The sequence below is a fragment of the Anomaloglossus baeobatrachus genome, chromosome 1, assembly GCF_048569485.1.
Source record: "Anomaloglossus baeobatrachus isolate aAnoBae1 chromosome 1, aAnoBae1.hap1, whole genome shotgun sequence".
Taxonomy (NCBI): domain Eukaryota; kingdom Metazoa; phylum Chordata; class Amphibia; order Anura; family Aromobatidae; genus Anomaloglossus; species Anomaloglossus baeobatrachus.
In genome coordinates this window covers 125032519-125045527 of record NC_134353.1, presented here as the reverse complement: position 1 = coordinate 125045527, position 13009 = coordinate 125032519, and the positions used below count along the sequence as shown (strand labels likewise).

Below are 13009 nucleotides of genomic sequence, written 5' to 3'. Positions count from 1 at the left end.
CTTCCTCCACCAGTTCTACATTTGGTCACAAAGTCATTTATAACCAACAATGTTTTGTGTACTGAGGAAATCATCCAGCCCTTTTTTGAAAGCTGTTTTAGTATCTACCATTACTATCTCTTGTGGTAGGGCCTTCCACAGTCTGACTGCTCTAACTGTAAAGAACACTTTCCTATTTAGCTGCCGGAATCGCTTTTCTTCCACTCGCAGTGAGTGCCCCCTGGTCCTTAGTATTGTCTTTGGAAGAAATAAGTCATGTGCCAGTCCTTTATATTGACCACACATGTATTTATACATTTAAATGAGATCTCCTCTGAGGCGTCTTTTTTCTAAGATAAACATAGCTAACTTTTTCAACCTCTCATCATATCGGAGGCCTTCCATTCCTTGTAGTAGTCTAGTTGCCCGCCTTTGAACTGACTCTAACTTCTGAATGTCCTTTTTAAAATGTGGAGCCCAAAACTGGATCCCATATTCCAGATCTGGCCTTGCAAGTGATTTATAGAGGGGTAACAATACGTTGGGATGACGGGATCTAATCTCTCTTTTTATACACCCTAGAATCTTGTTTGCTTTAGCAGCTGCTGCTTGACATTGAGAGCTGCTGCTCAGCTAATTTGTAATGAGAATACCCAAGTCCTTCTCCTGTTCTGTAGTCCCGAGTTTACTTCTGTTTAATGTATACGCAGTTATAGGATTACTCCGTCCTAGGTGCATTACTTTACATTTATCAACATTAAATCTCATCTGCCAAGTGTCTGCCCATTCTGACATCTTATCCAGATCTTTTTGTAATATTGTACTATCAAGGTTAGTTTTTAATATCCTACATAGTTTGGTGTCATCAGCAAAGACTGACACTTTACTGTCAATCCCATCCACAAGGTCATTAATAAAGAGATGAAAAAGAATTGGTCCTAGCACAGATCCCTGCGGCACCCCACTGCTGACTATAGCCCATTTAGCGAATGTTCCATTTATGACTACTCTTTGTTTCCTATCTTTTAGCCAATTCCTTACCCAGTTGCATATAGTTTCCCCTAGTCCTTGCTTCTGGAGCTTTAGTATAAGGCTATTATGTGGTACAGTATCAAATGCCTTTGCAAAGTCCAAATAAATCACATCAGCTGCATTACCAATATCCAGGTTTGCACTTACCCCCTCATAGAACCCCAACAGGTTGGTTAGACACAATTTATCTTTCATGAATCCATGCTGTCTGTCAGTTATTATATTATTTTCTGCAACATATTTTTGCATGGCATCCCTTAAAATGCCCTCAGAAACTTTGCATACTACTGATGTCAGGCTTACTGGACGGTAGTTGCCTGGATCTACCCTCTTACCTTTTTTAAATATCAGTACCACATCAGCAATCCTCCTATCCTGAGGCACCAACCCTGTTACAAGTGAGTCTAAAAAGATGAGATACAGCGGTCTGTCAATTACGGAGCTCAATTCCCTCAATATTCGTGGATGAATGCCATCTGGCCCTGGGGATTTGTCAATGTTTAATTTACTCAGACGTAGGCGTACTTCTTCTTGTGTTAAATTAATTATATCGGGTAGTGAACTTTGATTTTTCACTTGTTGAATGATGCCTAGTATGGTCAGTTCCTTGGTGAACACAGAGGTGAAATGCCTATTTAATATCTCAGTCTTTTGTTTGTCCTCTATAACTAATTTGTTATTATATTTTAAGGGGCCAATACTATCCTTTGTTTTCCTTTTGGCATTAATGTATTTATAAAAGATTTTGGGATTTATTTTAATGTCATTGGCGATTTTTGTTTCAGTAGCTAGTTTTGCTTGTTTGATTTCTTTTTTACATTGCCTATTGATATCTTTATACTCCTGAAATGCTATTTCTGTATTCTCAGCCTTCAAGATTTTAAACGCCCTTTGTTTTTGTTTTATTATACTTTGTACAGTCTTATTTATCCATAGTGGTTTCTTTTTATTCCGGGGCGTTTTATTACCAGAGGGTATAAGTTTTTCACAGCACTCTAGCAGTATATCCTTAAACTTTCCCCATTTATGTTCAGTATCCCCAGTTACCATGACTTTGTCCCAATCTACAAATTTAAGCTCTTCGCTTAATTTGTTGAAATCAGCTTTCCTAAAATTCCAGGTTTTAGCATTTCCCCTTTGAAATGTTCTATTGAATATTACGTTGAAGCTTACCATATTATGATCGCTGGTGCCCAAGTGCTCCCGGACCTGTAGATCTGAAATTGTATCCGGTCTATTTGACAGGACCAGATCTAGCAAATTATCTCCCCTCGTCGGTTCATCTACCATCTGAGAGAGGAAATGGTTTTGAATGGTAGATAAGAATTTACAGCTTTTAGCACAACCAGAAGATTCTATGTCCCACTGTATGTCTGGATAGTTGAAATCCCCCATAATAAGAACCCGATTATTATTATTAGCTGCCTTTTCAATTTGTTCCAGCATTTCACCCTCTATTTGTTCAGGTATGTAAAGGTCCAGTCACACTAAGCAACTTACCAGCGATCCCAACAACGATAGGGATCGCTGGTAAGTTGCTAGGAGGCTGCTGGTGAGCTGTCACACTGCGACGCTCCAGCGATCCCACCAGCAACCTGACCTGGCAGGGATCGCTGGAGCGTGGCTACACGAGTTGCTGGTGAGCTCACCAGCAACCAGTGACCAGCCCCCAGTCTCCTAGTTACAGCACACATCAGGTTAATTAACCCGATGTGTGCTGCAGCTAAATGTGCACAGAGCAGGGAGCAGCGCACACTGCTTAGTGCTTGCTCCTTGCTCTCCTAGTTACAGCACACATCGGGTTAATTACCTGATGTGTGCTGCAGCTACATGTGCACAGAGCAGGAGCCGGCAGCACAGGCAGTGAGAGCGGAGGAGGCTGGTATCAAAGGTAAATATCGGGTAACCAAGGACAGGGCTTCTTGGTTACCCGATGTTTACATTGGTTACCAGCCTCAGCAGAAGCTGGCTCCCTGCTCATTGCACATTAGTTGTTGCTCTGTCGCTGTCACACACAGCGATCTGTGCTTCACAGCGGGACAGCAACAACTAAAAAATGGCCCAGGACATTCAGCAACAACCAACGACCTCACAGCAGGGGCCAGGTTGTTGCTGGATGTCACACTAAGCAACATCACTAGCAACATCGCTGTTACGTCACAAAAGTTGTTCGTTACCAGCGATGTTGCTAGCGATGTTGCTTAGTGTGACGGGGCCTTTAGGAGGCTTATAGCAAACTCCAATTAGCATTTTTCCATTATTCTCCTCCCCATTTACATTTACCCATACTGACTCTACATTGTTGCAGTTCCCCCCAATGTCATCATTCAACACAGGTTTTAGGTTAGATTTGACAAATATACACACCCCACTACCTTTTTTGTCTTTCCTGTCCCTCCTAAATGTACTATAACCCTGTATGTTTGTCCCCCAGTCATGGCTTTCATCCAGCCAGGTTTCCGTAATGCCGACCACATCATAATCCATGGTTGACATAAGAGTCTCTAATTCATTCATTTTGTTTGCAAGACTTCTTGCATTTGCCAGTAGACATTTAATACTATTAACACCTTTATTACTCCTAGCCTCCCTACGTTCCTTGCATGTCCCATCCCCCCCTAATCCTTCATTGACCCCTACCATCTCACTGTCTCTATATGCTCTATCTATCCCCTTTTTTGCTCCACTACCCTCCCTCCCCCCAGATCCTAGTTTAAAAGCTCCTCCATCCGTCTGACTATTTTCTCCCCCAGCACAGCTGCACCTTCCCCATTGAGGTGCAGCCCGTCCCTACCATAGAGCCTGTAGCCAACTGAGAAGTCAGCCCAGTTCTCCATGAACCCGAACCCTTCCTTCCTGCACCAATTTCTAAGCCACGTATTTATCTCCCTAAGCTCCCGCTGTCTTTTTAGTGACGCTCGTGGCACCGGTAGTATTTCTGAAAACACCACCTTGGAGGTCCTGGACTTCAGCTTCTCTCCTAGTTCCCTGTAATCATTTTTAAGGACCTTCCACCTGCCTCTAACTTTGTCATTAGTACCAATGTGCACCATGACCGCTGGGTTTTCCCCAGCCCCACCCAGCAATCTGTCTATCCGATCCGCAATATGCCGAACCCGAGCACCTGGCAGACAACACACTGTTCGGCATTCACGGTCTCGGCGACAGATGACCTTGTCTGTCCGCCTAATTATAGAGTCCCCTACCACTAACATCTGTCTGGGCTTTGCTGCACTCCTATTTCCCTCCTTCCTACAGCAGTTGTTTTCCTGGTTGCTAGGAGCAACGTCCTGCTGTAGTGACCCTAGTCCTGGCCCTTCATTCCTAATATCAGCCAAACAGGCATATTTATTAGGTTGTGCCAGATCAGGACTAGGCTCCTTGACACTTTTCCCCCTACCTCTTCTTCTAACTGTTACCCAACTACCTACCTCTGGGTCCTGATCTTCTCCACCTCCACCCTCCTCCATATCACTGGCCCCAGCCAGAGAAAGCTCAGTGAGCTCTAAACTCCTCTCCAGGTTTGCAATGACCCTGAGTGTTGCAAGCTGCTTATTTAGATCAGTTACCTTGGCTTCCAAATACGCAACATGCTTGCATCAAGTGCAGACATATTCACCCTCGAACGGCTGTTCAATTCATGCATACATCTGACAAGATACACACCTGGTAGCATTGTCCATGGAGCACCTATTAAATGGGGATAAACGTTAAAGTAGAAAAACAAGAAAACCTCTCTAAGGTGCTGCGGCGGGAATTGCACTATTCCCTGCTGTCATCGGCTGCCCCGTGACATGATTACTGGGCAGCAATGTGTTGCCATGACAGCACGGAGTCAGATGATAATCCCGTCACTGTTATGACTACCTTCCTGTGAATGCCAACAGAGTGCCGACACTGACAGGAATGCAGCATTTCTCCTGATCAGAGCGATGCTGAAGCATCAGCTCTGATTAGCAAAAGTGATTGGACTGTGTAGGCACAAAGCGCCCTAGGGGGACTAGTAAAATCATTTAAAAATAAAAAAAAAAACAACTAAAAAGTTCAAATCACCCCCCTTTTGCCCCATTGAAAATTAAACAGTAAATAAAAAAACAACATATTTTGTATTGCTGCATTCAGAAGTGCTGATTTATCAAAATATAAAATCAATGAATGTGATTGGTAAATGAAATAGCGAGAAAAAATTTTTAAACACCAGAACTACATTTTTTGGGTTCCCGCAACATTGCATTAAAATGCAATAACAGACAATCAAAACTTTAAATCTATCTAAAAATGATATCATTAAAAATGTCAGCTCTAGATGCAAAAAATAAGCTGTCACTGAGAAAAATTAAAACGCTACTGTGTTGCCCACCTGTAGCGGTCGCCTCAGGGACGTCACTCCACCTTCTGGGACGCCACAGGGGCTCCACTTGATTACCGCTGGCAACAGGTATGTCAGGTTTATTTACATGGGAGTCGTGATGCCACTCACGGTTTGCGGTCAGGGTTATGGGTGACCGCCACTGCAGGTTTAACGAGTGTTTGGGGCTGATGGAGTCTGCAGCCTGGTGGTGTGGCCTCCCGTGAGTGAGGCTGGCCCTAGGGGCTCGGGTGTGTAGAACAACAGGTCCCAGATTAACTCAATCTCAGTCAAAGGTGTCTTTCAACTTGTTTACTCACTTTCAGTTGTTTTTGTGAGGTAACCCGGGTGATGCTGAGATAAACCAGGTGGAACCAGGAACTCCTTCAGGCTGGACTAAGGGTAACCGTTAACTCGCCTTCCTAGCACTTCTTGTTTTGGATAACCCCTGACTTGAAGTAGCGTGGGATTCATCCAGGGAAGTCACTACTGCCTTTTCTCCCCTTTTTGGCCCGTTTGCTGGCAGCGTGGACCAAGGAAGATTGCTCCGGGCTCGATCCTCCTTATGGGCCCCCTCGTTGCTGCTGATGCTCGGACTCTAGTTGGTTGGTGTGGGACTTGTGGTTCCCCCCCACCGACAGGTTTAGCAGACCAAATAAATGGACATCTACTCTAGGGACCTGTTCCCCGTGCGTGCCTAATTACCAGGAGTCTCTGTACATGACCAGCTGATTTCCTCAGCGTCTTTCTGTGCAACTACTGGTAACCGTTCTCCCCCGCTAATGGCTAATACACGTGCAGGGTCTGACTAGCGTGTCCGCACGCCTGCTCGCTTCTTCTCTCTGCGCTCTCCGCTTCAGACTTGCTCTACTCCTACTTTCCAGACAGCCACTGCCACCTTAGCTTCCAGCCCCTCCCTTCCACCCTTAGCTGAGATGTGAAGGAACGCCCCCTCTTGGGTCTGCCCAAGGGTCCCCTCTAAGGTGTGGGAGACCTGGTTGCTATGTGTCTGTGCGTACACACCCTATTTCAGCCTTTAGAATTACCTGGAAGTACTGACCCAGCATGGGTGCAGTACCCAGTGGCGCCACACTACCATTCTTGGATAATAGCGATAAAAGCAAAGCTCTTCTTTTTACAAACTTCTAAATCTTTTTTCACCACTTAGATAAAAGTAAAACCATACATGCTTGGTGTCTACGAATATATATATATATATATATATATATATATACATACTGTATATATATCTCTATCTATATATTATTCAGCGAATATAGGAATAATATATATATATTTATGTTTACAGTATATATATTTATTTACAGTGTGTGTATATATATATATATATATATATATATATATCTATATCTCCAGAGTGTAAACAACATAAGGATATACAGCCTTTCGAGCTAATCATAAGTTTAGGTGGTTCTTAGTGTTGAGCGGACCCGGATCTGAAAAATCCGGATCCGCACGGTTCGAGGTTCCGATCCGAGTCCGACCACTACCCGGGATTCGGGGTACACAATCCGGATCCTCTCTCTCTCTCTCTCGTCCCGGATCCGACTCCCCATTCATTTACATAGCCGCGGATTCTGGATCGGATCCGGACTTCGCCGGCAACCGGATCCGGATCCGTCAGACCCGGATTATAGCCGATCCGCTCAACTCTAGTGGTTCTTTAATTTTTATATAAATTTGTTATATTTAGCTTCTAGTTGGAGAAGAAACGTGCGATGGGTTTATACATTTCTTTTATAATTATTTGACATATTTAGTTACATAACACGTGAGGTTGGGAAAGAGGTGGCATGAAGTTGTATTTACAGTAACTTCGGAGACCATAAAAACTGGATCTATTTCTGACTGTCCAAATAAGCAGTTCTCAGCTTCCGCTCCCTTCCCTGTGAGAAGGCAATGGTCATCCGTGTAACATTTATAGTCTCACACCATTCCTTCTGTAATAGATGGTGTTCCCCAAGTATAAATAGATATGTCACGGGCTCTAAGTGCAATAGATAGAGATATCAGTTACCAGCTATGTAAATGATTGTAGATGTGGCTCAAAATAGCGCTACATTTGTCAACAAACACTCGCGTTTTTCAACTGTGATATTTTCAGTCTATGTTCTCTTTATATACTTTGTCTAGAGCAGGGCTGCACAACGTGCGACAGGGGGGGCCATTATTCTGTTCTGTGAGGCCCCTAAACATCAGGTCATATATGTGCCTGTCTGATCTGTTGCCAGAGAGAATAGTAGTGGTGCAGTGCAGAGCAATGATAGACAAGTACCTATATAGTTCACTAGGTTCCTCTCTCTGGAACCCCCAAATATTAGTAGAATGAAGGTCTTCTGATTGGCTTGTAGTACTACAAAAAGGACTTGATGTGGAGAAGTGGCTATGTAGTGCCCCTGAAGCCATCAGGAGCTACAAAATACTGCATCCTGTCAAAAATGCAGGGACCCAGAAGACCAGTGCCGGTAACGGCAAAACATTCTTTTTAATCCCTGTTTTCCCCATTCCCATAGACTGGTGACAGGATAGGGTTGGACCCAATGGATGGCCACCTAGGGGTGGAGCCGATCCAGTCCACTAGACGACAACCAGATGGGAGGCGTCAGACAGTCAGTAAGGTGTAGTGAGAGGAGACTTGGCGTAACTGCACTGACAGGAGAGTGTAATGGTGACTTGAGTGGTTGCCGGTGGAGTACGGTGGAGTACTCCCAGAACCATAGCACCAACGGGGTACAGAATCCTAGGTCAGGCAAACGCTACAGGCAGACCTGATAAAATCTGCACAGTGAAGGGACCATCCAGGACCTCACTGACCGTAAAGTTCGGTACACAGTAGCAACGGGAGAACCAGGGAACAGGACAAGAGAAACCGACCCCACTAGGTTCAAGCTACATGTTATACGGACTAAAGGCCGCTTTACACGCTATGACATCGCTAAAGCGATCTCGTTGGGGTCACGGAATTTGTGACGCACATCCGGTCGCTTTAGCGATGTCTTTGCATGTGAGACCTATGAGCGATTTTGAATCGTCGCAAAAACGGTCAAAATCGCTCATCGGTGACATGAGGGTCCATTCTCGAATATTGCTGCTGCAGTAGCGATGTAGTTCCTCGTTGCTGTGGCAGCACACATCGCTCCGTGTGACACCGCAGGAACGAGGAACCTCTCCTTTCCTGCGTCCCGCCCGCAATGAGGAAGGAAGGAAGTGGGCGGGATGTTACGTCCTGCTCATCTCCGCCCCTCCGCTTCTATTGGGCGGCCGCTTAGTGACATTGCTGTGACGCCGCACGGACAGCCCCCTTAGAAAGGAGGCGGATCGCTGGTCACAGCGACGTCGCTAGGCAGGTAAGTAGTGTGACGGGTCTGGGCGATGTTGTGCGCCACGGGCAGCGATTTGCCCGTGTCGCACAACCGATGGGGGCGGGTACCTACGCTAGTGATATCGGTACCGATATTGCAGCGTGTAAAGTGGCCTTAAAACTGAATGAGAAGCAGGAGGGGACCCCCAGATGCTTCAAGCCACGGGAACCCACCAACCAGAGACAGGTGCAGTGGAAAGAAGCCACCAGGTTACCACAACGGCACTGGGACTAAGGGGACCAGTGGTCAGGACCAGCCTTCCTTGGGTTACCAGCCATAACAACGCTGTAAGTGAAGAAACCAGTTACACTACAATCCGTTGTGTAGCCTATCTTCTTTCCGCGCCTAACAACATCATCTATCCCCTGGGGCCTGGCCCTACTTGCGGAGGGCCCAACATCCAGGTGGCCACCAACACCAGCACCAGTAGTGAGAACTGTGCAGCGGCGACTCCACTAAATAGCCGCAAACTGCAAGTGGCGTCACAACAAAATTTTTTATTTCATCTCCCCTGTAAATATTCCCACTTTTAAAAACGACCCCCAGGGTCACGGAACTGGGCAACGGCCACCCAGTGACATCTCCCCAGCAATACATCGCTCGGAACCGAGTACCCCATAGCCCTGGGACGTCACAGCTATACAGTAATGAAGCTTCCTTCAATGCTGTCTTATAGAGCATTAAAACATGTCTTAGCAACCTACATTAAAGTCAGCACAAAGTGACTGTTCAAACCAAGCACAGACACTTGATGCATCATGGTGGGGCCAAACATTTAGGTGCACCTTCTCACCTACTTGTTTTCCCATCTATCTCTGCCCTTCTTTAGTTCTATATAACCAGAGACATGAATCAAAGAAGAGGCAAGGGAGGGTGTAGATAAAGGAAAAACAATCAGATGGGAAGGTGGATTTAACCCTTTAAAGGGAATTTGTCAGCAGGTTTTTGCTACCTCATCTGAGAGCAGCAGAATGTAGGCAAAAGAGATCCTGAGTTCAACGATCTATCTCATAGATTAGTGGCTGCAGCTGTTCTGACACAGTGTAAGATTTTAGATTTTGTGTGTAGCAGAGCTCTGGCAGCCTCCCACGTCCACACCAGGCTTTTAGTGTACATCTCCATAGACAGAAGCTTCTAAGCACAGAAGAAGCAGAGTCGGACTAGAATGTTTGCAGCTGAGACCCACTAATGATAAAGATAAGAGGCTTATACTAACATTGCAAGGAAACAAAAACACACTGAGAGATAAGACACACAGGGCTGAATGTTCTGTTTTAATTCTTGCAGCATGCTGTCTTCATATTACATTGCAGAAATGTGATGCCCTGGACCCCAGGGGTCACAGGTAATAACACCAGCCACATACACACACCCCCATCCCCTGTGAGGTAACATACATGTCACCCGATAGGGAGACCTGATGCCTCCCCCAGGGCAAGTAGAGCACACCAGGTGGGCGGAGTCAGGTGGAAAGACACGCCCACCGAGGAGATTACTGTCCTGGGGCAGAAAGTTCAGACAGACAGAGTTGAGAGTTGACAGTGACAGGAGGTGAAAGAGGAGAGAGACTGTCAGGGACTTAGGTAGGAGCCTGGGCCCCTTGGAAAACATCAAGCATGCAGGCGGTGGTGACCGTCTGCAGGAGTACCGGTACAGCAACCGGCGGAACGTACGGACCGGGCTTGGGTTGGAGCCCGCCGTTCCCGAACCGGGGAGCCAAACGTGTTCTGGAGCACCAAACAGAAGAAGGGTACTCAGACCCCGACCTAGCTTAGAAGCCACTGAGTATAGGCAAATTGACTGATTGCTGGCCGGATGTCAGGGGTTCATCCACAACCAAAGTCCCAAAAGAAGGCAAAAGCCCACCGAGACCGGGTGAGCGCCACCGCCAAGGGCCAAACACCCAACGGGCCAGCGCCTGCGGGTAACCGAGGGCTCCTCTGGCAGCTCAACGCCAGGGAGCGGGCTACCACTGCTCAGGCAGGGGGACCCGAAACACAAACATTCAGAGGTGCACGGGAAAAGGGGCCACCATCAACCCCCACAGGGGACAACAGCAGCCGGCCGCGGGAACCGACCACTACCGAACTTTGGTTTACCAGTGAATCAGTGTGCATTAATCGTGAGTACACCAGTGCCATCCGGGCACGACACACTACACCGCAGCACGGCGCCCTGCACCCCGATTACAACAACCACCAACCCTTACAGTCCCCCACCGGGCCCCGGGACACACCGCCGCTACCCACAGAGGGGCTAACATCTCGGCTGCGGCCGCAACACCGATCCCGGACGAGCCTGCCATCACTTCAGCCACAGCGGTGGTGCTTCTCCCGTCACCACGACCCGTGGGTGGCGTCACGACCTGTTACACCACCACCATCCTCCCACCGCCTACTCCCATTAACAAGAGTGACGTGGCCCCCGGTCCGGAGGCGATCGTGCCACCGACAACCCGAGCCCGGACTTCAAGCGGCTCGGCCCGAGCAAGCGGAGGAAGTGGCCGGGCCCCTCTCAGGGCGGTACAGAAACCTGCTGACAGAGTCCCTTTAATGCCCCTTGATGGATATATCCACCATGGAGTGTGCCAAGGACTGTGCTGTGGAAATGGCTCAGAAGCAGAGCTCGCTCTACAAAGGGCAGATGCCTGCTACATTATGTAGCTGACATCTGCCTCTAACAGCAATAATCAGCGTACTCCAACTAGAAAGGTACAAGCTCACTCAAAGCAAGTGTATAGAGCAAGGCCGCACCCTTCTAGTAGGATTCTGGCCAGAAGTAGGCATACTTGCAGCTACATAACTGACATTCTCAGCTCTGAAATCGGCGAGTCCTCACAGTGTATGCAGTGTAAAAAGTCAGAAGTCTGCAGTCACATACAGTGACTACAGACTTATGGATTTAGACTGAACAACCCCTTTAAGTACAATAGCATATCATACCTCATTCTTTGCCTGTCCCTGTCGTTGCAGCTCCTGGCTGGTCATCCACTTGATTCCTAACATCTGGCTTGTCTATTCTTCATTCTTTGTCAGTGCTACCAACACCAAGTAGCTCTCAATGCACGTTATGGCATCAAAATGTCATAATATACATCATATGATCGTAGGGGGATGTGACCTCATGGGGCGGCACACCCGATAATGTACATTGAGGCCTTGTTAGTGCTGTAAGCCTGGTGGAAAGTGAAGAGAAGACTGTGGCCCAGAGGTTAGGGAGCAAATTGAAAAGTTGTAGTTAGTGCATGAGTGGAGGACCGGTGGGGGGCTGCTATTTTAGTGTTTTTTTAACCACTTTTAGGACCATGCATTTATTATACTTTAAACTAGAAATATATTCAGGCGGGCTCTACACCTTCCTCGTGATGCTCTAATGAGAGGATGGACTCCAGATATAATGAATTGTCAAAGATCGGCACTCACTTTCGTCTTGTTTTTTCAATATATTTTCTTCAAGTCATTATATAGAATAGTGATGCGTTTCGATCTAATCCATAGATCTTTCTAAAACTTTTTCAAAACACAACCAGGACACTTTTGATTCACATCAAAGAAATTTTAGGTGAATTGAATTTCCCAGAAAAAAATTGGAATTAGGGCATCTAGAATTAAGTTGCAATGAGCTTGTGTAAATTTGCTAAGCCGTAGATGACCCCACCTTTCCACTAAGCTGCTGAATGTTTCTGTGAATTGATGCAGGAGACCATGTTGTGCACCCAAGTGGGAATATAAAATCTGGCAAAATAGATACTTTATTGTATTAATTCTAATATATTTGTGAATACATAGAGTTATTGTTGAGTGTATTATCAATTATCAGATTGCAGCTGGTAAGATGAATCTTGGCTACAGGAATACTGGATAACACTAAGCTTTTTTTTTACTTCTTCAGGTCTTTCGAGCAGATGAAGATAATATGGGGGATGGTTGTTCTCAAAAGCTGGCGTCTGCCAAGTACCTACGGGTTTTGCTGCTCATTCTGATTCCATGTATTTGTGCTCTTATATTGTTGCTGGTTATTCTGCTCAGTTTTGTAGGTAAGTCAAATATTTTTTGCTAACTCTCCGAACAGTGACCGAACTTGAAACCCTGGTTTCCAGTGCAAAATCTGTGGGGCAGGACCACTATAATGTATCATTTATAATGGTGTTTTCAGTGACCGGGGAGCTTTGAGGTCAAGATGTGACCGCTGACTCTGCAACGCCTATGTCTATGAGATACAATGCCTAATCAAAGCAAAATCAATATGTTCAGGAAATATTATATTG

The 13009-nt window shown here is 46.2% G+C and overlaps 1 protein-coding gene across 1 annotated transcript in view; it reads left to right on the top strand.

The window, feature by feature from the left end:
- Positions 1–13009, top strand: part of CORIN (corin, serine peptidase) — a 467012-nt gene that overhangs the window by 111979 nt on the left and 342024 nt on the right. The window contains exon 2 of the mRNA XM_075347015.1: positions 12634–12778. Coding sequence (XP_075203130.1) covers positions 12634–12778 — 145 coding nt within the window. The remainder of the gene's footprint in view (positions 1–12633; positions 12779–13009) is intronic.